This window comes from Ictidomys tridecemlineatus, chromosome 3 (genome assembly GCF_052094955.1).
Source record: "Ictidomys tridecemlineatus isolate mIctTri1 chromosome 3, mIctTri1.hap1, whole genome shotgun sequence".
Taxonomy (NCBI): domain Eukaryota; kingdom Metazoa; phylum Chordata; class Mammalia; order Rodentia; family Sciuridae; genus Ictidomys; species Ictidomys tridecemlineatus.
In genome coordinates this window covers 39,942,601-39,952,119 of record NC_135479.1, presented here as the reverse complement: position 1 = coordinate 39,952,119, position 9,519 = coordinate 39,942,601, and the positions used below count along the sequence as shown (strand labels likewise).

General features: G+C 51.1%; 1 protein-coding gene across 6 annotated transcripts in view; it reads left to right on the top strand.

Moving 5' to 3' along the window:
* The first annotated feature begins 901 nt into the window (after positions 1 to 901).
* The window catches only part of Rhbdl3 (rhomboid like 3), a 50,404-nt gene continuing 41,786 nt past the window's right edge, over positions 902 to 9,519 (top strand). For 2 of the 6 annotated variants that reach the window (XM_078042490.1, XM_078042487.1), the window contains exon 1: positions 902 to 1,384. In XM_078042490.1, coding sequence (XP_077898616.1) covers positions 1,274 to 1,384 — 111 coding nt within the window. In that variant the 5' untranslated portion in view covers positions 902 to 1,273. Of the gene's footprint in view, positions 1,385 to 2,933; positions 2,958 to 9,519 lie in introns of all 6 variants that reach the window. The other 4 variants (XM_078042489.1, XM_078042488.1, XM_078042486.1 and 1 more) reach the window with 4 other exon arrangements.

The following is a 9,519-nucleotide window of genomic DNA, read 5'->3' as shown; positions in this document are numbered from 1 at the left end:
AGAGCATTAATTGCAACTTGCAGAGCCTCAGTTTCGGAGATAAAGGCAGAGGGGCAAAGGCCAGTGAGTGAGTGGGTAGTTGGAAGAGGCTTAGAAGGGCACAGACTTGGTGCAGGCTCGCTTCTACTGGGAGATATCACCAGGAAAGAGCCCTTGAGTCTTCCAGGGAGAGCTGGGCACCTGTTCCAGCTGGCCACTGCCACCAGTTTCAGACAGAGCCTCTGCTTAGCCTACGTTTCCCATAGGGAAACAGCCCCAGGTCCTCCCCACTTAAAAGATCTTTTACTCTTGCTAACTTCATTCCTGCTTTTTAGTTTATTTTCTTCCTTCCCTGGACTCAATGTGGTTAAACGAAGTCTGGGCAGAGTCCTATAGTTCTGAGTGTAGGGAGCTCAAGGTTTAAGGTTTGAAGTCTCAGGGCCTCTCTTATCTGACAACTCCCATCCATAGGCGTCCCTGGACCTCCCAGCATCTGGGACCCTCATGAACAGAGGTAGTTGAGGGGGCGTCCAGTTATCACAGCATCCCTCCCCCAATTCATTCCTTGTTAACCCTGACGTTGCCAAATTAGTGTAAATCTCGCTTCTACCTCCACATATCTGTTGCCTCCAAATTATCATTAACCAGGTGAGGGAGATGAACCCCGGCTCCAAGAGAAGGCTGCTGTTCACGGGCCAGGGGAGAGCGCAGTCCCCATCCCCACCCTGGGCCATGCAGCCACTTCCCCGCCAACACCGCTGCAGCTCTCCCTCCTCCCGGGGCCGCGCAGCTCTGACCGCCACGGCCCGGGCGGTGGCGTCCGGGCTCGGCTGGGGGGCGGGGGCCGCGAGCCCCGAGCGCCGCGCCGCCCCGCCCCCGCCCGCGCGCCGCCCCCGAGGAGTCCGCGGGGAGGAGGAGACTCCGGCGCAGAGCGGGGGCCGCGCAGAGCGGGAAGGGAGTGCGGGGAGCGGCGGGGCCGGGGCTGGCCCAAGGGCGCCCTCGCCTCGGAGCCGGGCGCAGGGCCGTGGCGGAGGCGGAGGCCGGCGGGGTGGCGAGCGCGGAGAAGTTTGGTGGCTGGGGGCCGGGCGTCCCAGGGTCGCCGGTAAGCGGCGGCGGCGGCGGCGGCGGCTTGGGGCCAGGGCCATGGGGGCGGGCGCGGGCTGCGGGGCTGGCGCGGAGGCGGCGCGGCGCTCTCTGAGCCCCGGGAGCAGCGCGGCGGGCGCGGCGCAAAGTTAGCCCGGCGCCCCGGGACGAGCGCTGCAACCGCCAGCCGCCCCTGGACCCCACCTCGGCCATGGGCGAGCATCCTAGCCCCGGCCCCGCAGTGGCCGCCTGCGCCGAGGCGGAGCGCATCGAGGAGCTGGAACCTGAAGCCAATGAGAGGCTGCCCGCGGCGCCGGAGGATGTAAGTACCCCCTCCTCCGCCCGTGCAAACTTTCTGGGGGGCGCCAGGGAGAGTACAGTCTCCGTCTCACCCCCGCGGGGCAACTTGGAGGTCTCAAGGTGATGCAGGAGCGCCCGGATTGGCCGGGTCCCCAAGAACCGGAGGGGGCGGAGGGAACGGTCTCCCCTAGGTGCACACGCGTGCCACCCCAGCCCCTGCTCGGGCTCCCGCGGCTTTCTTGCGGGACACAGCCCTGGCCGCTGCGCCAGGGACCTGCCGGCCGCAGGAGCCCCCTCCCCGCGGCTGGTGCAGTGCCCGGGACACGGCGTTTTCCTGCAGAGGCGGCCGCGTCACAGCAGTGACTCCCCCTCCCCTCTCTTTCGCGACCTGCGGACTCTGAGCCCTGGGAAGAACGGGCGCTGCAGAATCCCCCGTCTCCGGCAACGCACACAGATCTGGCGAGCCTCTTCTCCCTGATTAGCTCCCTCCCGGACACCTGCCTTGTCGCAACACTGTTTGAAATTCAAACTGCCCCCTGTCCGTAAACCCCGCTAGAGCAGGGAAAGAAGGAGTGCTGAAAGCGGTTTTGCTCCTAGAAGGGAGCTCAAGAGTCTGAGATCACGTCGGAGCTAGGGACGGTCCCCTGGGCGAGACCAGGGAGGGACTACCCCAAAGATCTTCCCTGCCATCTGCTGCTCGGGTCTCCATCACGCCGACCGCAGATCCAGCGCTGGGAAGCCCTGGGAACTGGAGTTGCTTAAGCTTCTGCCTCCCGGGGTTAACCTATACCAATAGGGATGAAAAATTGGGCAGATACCCTGCTTGGCCCCATCCCTCCCTCAGGGCTGAACGATGGAAGTGAAACCAGGCCCCCAACCTACAAAACTAAAACCAGAAAATCTGAATGGGGCGGGGAGTTTAACATGTCTCAGGCTTCTGTGGTTAAATCTATCACTTCCTTTGGGCGCCAAACCCGTGGTAGAATCTCATGTACCCACAGTTTAAGATTGAACCTTGGAAGAGAATGGGTGAGTTTCAGCACATTGGGAAGCCGCCCTCCCCCCAACCCAAAATTCTGCAGGCAAAATGTTAATGTTTATGCAGGAGTCCCTTCTCCTTAGCAGGGCTCTTGGCCCCAGCAGGGACTGAGGGAATTGCACCTGGGCATGCATTCAGAGGCGTGGGAGGAGATGTGGACATAAACTTTAGGCAGCAGAAGTTGTCAGAGGCCCTTGATCAGAAATGTATGCCTTTATTTGGTAATTTTTGAGAATCATCCTTGTTCTACTCATATCTCCACCTGACTGTCCCATACCTGAGACACCCACCTTGCTGCCCCCATCCCCACCCCCTACTGTGACTTCCCTCTATTTGTTCATTTGGGAACAGTTAAGCAGGTTTTTTCCGGGTTCTTGTGGCCAGTCCCTGAGCCTAATTATGACTCCTGGGCAGTAGCTGGGAGGCTAGGTCAGAAACATCAGGAGGCTACAGAGACCTTGGTGATAAGTGTGTCTTTCTTTCTTTCTTTCTCTCTCTTCCTCCTCTCCTGCATGGCCTCCCTCTCTGACAGCAGTGGAAAGTCCTGTTTGATCAGGTATGTGAGCAGTTAAATACCCCCCCCTTCCTTCCAGCCCTCTCTGAAATCAGTCTCCTGTCTCCCTGCTTTGCGTGGGCTTCCCTAGCTCTGTGCTTCTGAGGTGGTGACGTCGGGTGGAGGTGTGGCCTAGTGCATCTGGGGCTGGGCAACACTGCTCTCCAGGTATCAGGAGGAAACCACCGGCTCTCTTAAGAGAATCCCTCCCTCCCTTCCTCCCAATTCCCACTGCACCAGAGCTGGATTCATACCATGTAGAAACCGGATTGCTTCTACAATACAACATGTATTGAATGCCTGGGAAGTTTTCTGTAGTCAAGGGACTTGCAGTAGGAGGCTGGGGAGATGGGGGAAGGGCTAGAGTTAACCATCAGGCTTTCTTTCCACTTCCATCATCAAAGTCCATGGACACCATGAAGTCAGATCTCTGCCATCCTTGGGGAGTGCCTCACCATATGAGCTCTTTTGAAGGCGAATTTTATTTCTTTAATTCTGCAATAATGATGAGGGAGTACTGGAGGTTACAAATGGAAATTAGTTTGTTATCATTTGCAATGCCTAGAGTCTAGATGCCAGGAATGGAGTGGGGAGTGCCTAGGATTGGCTTTGGAGCCCAGAAATGGACATTTGACCTTCAACAAGGAAATGGTTCTTTTCTTTGTTTGGTACTCAGGTGCTGTTGTGCATTTGCTTTTCCCTCTTGGTCTGTAGGAGAGAGATGTCCTAGTGATGGGGGGTAGAGAGCGCTGCGGTCTGGGGATGAGATGACAGTGTCATAGATGTTCAGTTACACAACTTGAAGAGATGGGTCTGTTTGGGCCAGAGGAGATATGCTGGGTTAGAGGAAGGAGATAAGGCTGAAAAAACAGCTTGAACCAGACCTTTATTGTGGGGAAGGGAAGCGTTTCAAAGTTCTTAAGCAGGGTTGTTTCAGGATCCAGGCAGTGTTTGGAAAGATCCTGTGTGGCAGTGGGATAGTTGAGGTGTATTGCAGGAATGAGAAGCTGGTCAGGGACCTGCTGCCAAGAACAGACTCACTTGTGTTAGTCAGTTTTCCAGTGCTGCAATAAATACCTGAGATGGTCAACTTATAAAGAGGAAAGGCTTAATTTGCCTCATAGTTTTGGAGGTTCCTGTTGATGATTGGTTGACCCCACTGCTTTTGGGCCTAGAGCAGCACATTCTGGTGAAGCAAAAGCCCCTCACTTCATAGCCAAAGAGTAAAGGGAGGGAGGGTCCTTTGAGGACATACCCCCAATGACCTGAAGACCTCCCACTAGGCCTGACCTCCTAATAGCTCCAAGCTGGGGACCAAGCCCTTAATATATGGACTTTTGGGAGACATTTATCCAAGTAATAATACAACTTGGAAGACGACAATGAGCATGGACAGAGAGAGGGACATGTGATAGGAGAACAGAAAGATCTTAATAGACCTGCATAGCTGAGGAGGGTCCACATTACCTGAGATTCAGAAGCAAGGAGGAAAGAGAAAATGGCGGATGGGGGAGGAGGGTTGGCAAAAATGACAACTTTGGTATAATTTGAAGAGCCAGCTAAACGCAGATGCCCAAGTGGGATTGAAGCTATGGAATTTCCAGGTGAAGGACTTGGTGAGCCTGGGCTGAGGATTTGGGGTTATCCGTTACATTACCCATAAGGCCCTGCTGCAGTTGGAGGTGCATCCCCCAGCTGCTATCCTTACAGGATAGAGCATCTCTCCCTAGGCTCCTGAGTGCCACCCACTCTCCCTCTGGTTCCTAAGGGTATAGCAGCTGCTGGCCTGGCACCCCAAGCCCAAGGCAGGAGGGAGCCCACTGCTGCCACTGCTATGGCTACCACCAAGCTGCCAGCCCTTCACACCTCCTGCCAGATTTAGAATCAGAACCTAGAACAAAGTGTATCATGTTTTTTTTTTTTCTCTGCGTCTTTCACATTTTTTGATTAATTTCCTTTGCCAGTTCCTATGGGTGTGTGTACATTTAAAAACAAACCATTTGGATGAATGGAGGAGAATTTTTAGTGGGAAGCATTTGAGACTCCAGGAAGCAGAGAGAATGTGTACCCAATATTTCATTTTCAGGAGGGAGGTCCTGAATATCACCAAGAACATCCTCCTGCTTTTGGAGAAGCCCACCTAGAAATCATTTCTGGACAGAAAGTTAATTCTAGGAAAGAAACTACAAAAACTTTGGACAGTTTTTTTTCATAATAAGTTCCACATGATGCCTACTCTCCATCCCTCCTGAGGCATCAGAAGCCTGTTTCTTCCTTCCTGTTGGTGCATAGTGTTTAAGGAGAGCAGCTCCTGAGCATGACTTTGACCTCTGGCAGATGTCCAGTCCCTCTGCATTCATTGCCCCTGTGCTATCTTTTGAATGTTCCCCTGACGGGGCTCAACAAGGAGCAGGGATGAAGCCTTTCCAGTGGATACTTGGTCTCAGATTGTTCAGAAAGCTGTTAGAGTTTCTCCTTCCTGCCTCTGGGACACTGGTGCCAACCTGGCACACTTGGGGAAGAGTGTGGGGGTTGTGGGCAGCTTCCCCATTATTTCCTACCAAGTGGACAGTCTTGGAAGATCAAATTGTGGTGAATGGGACATGCCACCTGTCATGAGTCCCTGCCTCCAGAATTCACTTTCTAGAAATCAGTGGCAGGGGAGGTCAGTATAGTCAGGCACACCCTTCCTCCCCTTCTTGGATCAATGGGACACCAGTGGTCACCCAGTTTCAAACTGGGGTCTGTTGGGCTCTGTGTCAGAAATGGAATTGAACCAATTCCTCCAAGCTGTGTGGTTCTTCAGCATGTGGAAGCTCCCTGACGCAGCATGAAGCTAACGGGACCCCACGATGTTGGCCTTGTGGGTCCCATGGGGGTCTCCCTTCAACCAAATGTTCAGGATGCCTTTTGTGGGTATTGGAGGTGAAAAAAGTAGGTGACCCCTGTCCTTGGGTCCCTGTTGTTCTGGCGTTTATCTGGTCTGCTCAAATGGGGATGTAGCAGAGCCAATCCATGCCATCCCTTGACAGCCCCCTTCTCCTTCCCCGTGGGCTGCAGAAGTCACCCCAAGCAGGACACCTGAGGGTCACAGTTCAACTCCCAGATGTTCCATGTTTTCGTTTTCTACTCAGATTTTTCCTTGAGGGAAATATCTTTTCTTTTCTTTGGGATCTTGATGGTTTTCCTAAATATTTAAATAGACTTTTAACATTACCATAAATATGAATCTGTTAGTTGTGATAGGACAATATCGTTGTAGAAAAAAATCTTATTTTTTTACTGTTGAATCAGTGGGGCTTCTCTTCCACCCTTCCTTCCATTGCTTCAGACCCAAGACAGTTTGCATCCAGGAAACCCTTCCTTGGGGGCTGGAGTTGTGGCTCAGCGGTAGAGGGTTTGTTTAAGCACATGCGAGGCCCTGGGTTTGATCCTCAGCACCACATAAAAATAAATAAATAAGGGCTGGGGAGGTGGCTCAAGCTGTAGCGCACTTGCCTGGCTTGTGTGGGGCGCTGGATTCGATCCTCAGCACCACATAAAAATAAAATAAAGATGTTGTGTCCACAGAAAACTAAAAATAAATAAATATTAAAAACTCTCTCTGAAATAAATAAATAAATAAATAAAATAAAGATATTGTGTCCATACAACTAAAAAGTAAATATTAAAAAAGAAAAAAAAGAAACCCTTTCTTTATCTATTGTTTGAAATGTAGTATCATTTGGCAAATTTTATATGTGGTTGGATTCATTTCTGATTTCTGATCTATGCCACTGATATTTATAATTTTGCACAGATAATATGCCCTTTAGTTATTGCTTTATATTTGTTCCTGAAAAGCTCCTTTTTTTCAGATTATGTTCTCAGTCCCTTCCTGAATCCTAGAGTGGTTTGATCTAAGGTCAAATATTTGATCCAAGGTCAAAGAGTAGGTCAGTAGCAAATGTGGGACTGGAGCCCAGTTAACCCATACAAGGTTTCCTGGGTTGAAAGAGCCATTTGCAGGTTCATCCTTAAAAAAAAAAAAAAAAATGCCTCCAAGATCTTTGACTATTTTATGAGAAAAGGGGTTTGGAGCAGAGTTCTGTTAAGTCAACAAGGCACAATGGCACAATTTGAATTCAGAAGAGCAAAAGGGAGTAGAAAGAATTGGTCATCACTTGATTTTGTCTCCTCTTTCTCTGGGAACATGCATTTCCCAGACCCCCATAAATATAAAGAAACCCCAATTTTGTCAGTCTCTCCGATGGGAAGTAGACAAGTATGACTATCTCACCAAACTTCTAAACAAATGCTACAAACACAGCATGGGGCAGCTTAGATGGGCTTCGTGGGGCTGAACCTCATATTTGGAGATGGCCAGACCTTAGTTTAAGTCTTACTGGCTTGTCACTGAGGACAATCATATTAACTCTCTGTTCCTCTATTTTTTTCTATATAAAATGGGGACAATGATCCTTAACTCCAGGATGACTGGAGAATTAAGTGAAAGTGGAATTGCTTTTTGCATTATCTGATTCCTAGCGGACATTTGACAGATGGGTCTTGACTAGGAATCAAAATTTGCTGGGTGGAAACACAAGGACCACTTTTGAGATCTGGGTTCCTTGAGAGAGCCACTTCTAAGCCCAGAGGATTTTTCTCCTTTCTTTCTCCCAGTGTCTCCTCTGCCCAGCCCCACTCCTCCTAGCCTGGGGGTCTTCCCCTCGCCTGACCCAATGCCCATCTCATTTGTAGTCCTCCTGCAAGCTGGCTTAAGGGGTTCTGGGAACTGAGAAGAGGTTCAGATGAGACTGCTGAGTGGATTAGTGAGGAGCACAGAGAAAACACTGCCCCAGAGACAGCAGCATTGGCCATGGCTCCCGGAACACACGATTAACCATCAGAACAGTTCCCAGAGGGGGACAAAGCCTCCCTTTGCACTCTGTACCCCCAACCCCTTACCAAGTGGCCTCTGGGACTCTTGTGGCTGTGGACTCACCTCCACCACAAAGCCAGATTCCCTGCCCTGCCCCTGCTTCAGTGACCCCATCAATCAGCTGGAGTTAACCTTTTTATCCCTGACCACTCACAAAAAAATGCATTTGATGGCAGCTGAGCAGCAGAGACAAGGGATCCCAGATCACACACTGCCTGCCTGCCTGCCTGCCTGTCACCCATGCACATGTAAGTTTGCACAAATGGCAGGTCAAATTACAGCCCTGCATGTGCTCTCTTGGGTTAGAACATCTAGTCCAGGAGCAAGTCCTAACCATTGGCCTACCACATCCATGTGCCCCTGCATGCCTCTCCCCACCACCCCTGCCACCATGTGGACCACAGGTTCTTAGAAGGTCAGTGGAAGCATCTTGTCCAGTCTGCTTGTGTTGCAAATGAGGAAAGAGAGGTCAGTGGCCCTGTGAGGTCACTTTCTATAATAATGCCATAGCGTCTGTGTTCTTGCCACCAGGCCCTGCAGACTCCCATTTGCTTGCATGCCCTGGGTGGTGACTAAGGCAGGTAGGGGACACATGTCTAGGCCAAATCCTCATTCTCCCATTAGCTGTGTGACAATGGGCAAGCCAGGCAACCTCTCCAAGCCTCAGATTTCTCATCTGTAAACTGCCTAGAATAATACTTGCCTCTCGGCATTGTGAGGACAGGGTGGTGTGTGTGGTACCTGGCACAGTGGGCAGTGAGCACCTGATAAATACTGTTGTATGTTATTAGAATTTAAAGAAATGAACACTGTTTTCAAAATAAGCTCTGACTTTGGTCTTTTTGTTTGTTTGTTTGTTTTAACATTCTTTTAGTTGTGAACGGTCCGTTATTTAATTAGTCTGTTTATATGTGGCACTGGGAATTGAACTCAGCGCCTTACACATGCTAGAAAAGTGTTCTCCCGCTGAGCCACAACCCCAGCCCCTGACTCTGGTCTTGAATCAGTGTCTGGACAGCCAGTCCGGGTTCCTTTCTCCCCATCAAGTTGCCTTTTTTAGGGTAGAAACTGGGAAACCACACTCTTCAATGAATTTTCCAGAAAGAAAGAGGAGAAGGTTTTGGACAAAGGGTACCTGGGAAGTGCTGATGCCCAAGTGCTCGTCTCTGGTCACCTGGCTTGTCTGCCTGCCTGGTAGAGGTGAAGAGGCAGATGTCTGGCCACCTAGTGGGCTGGACCAGCCTCCTCTCTGCCTGGCATTTCCGGCTGGACTTTCGTTGGTGACTGGTGGTGACATTGGGCCCAGGGCGCTGTCCTGTTAAAGGGAAATGAATCCAGTGTATCTTGAGCCATGAACAGCTAGAGGTAGCCCTCAGCCTCTTTCCCTGGGTGGGTTTTTTTTTTTTTTGCTTGTTTGTTTTTAAACAAAGTACAGGTCTCTCTCTGGGTAAAGTTTCTTCTGAGAGAGCAAACGCCGAGTGTCTACTGTCTGCACATGTCTGTCATCTCATTTTGACTTAGCAGTCCCAAGAGAAGGTGTTGTCCTGTCTTTACAGAGAAGGAAACTAAGGCCGGTAGGGATGGGTCCTACCCAAAGGCACAGAACAAATGAGAAGCCTCTGTAGCAGGGGTGTGTGTTTGTCC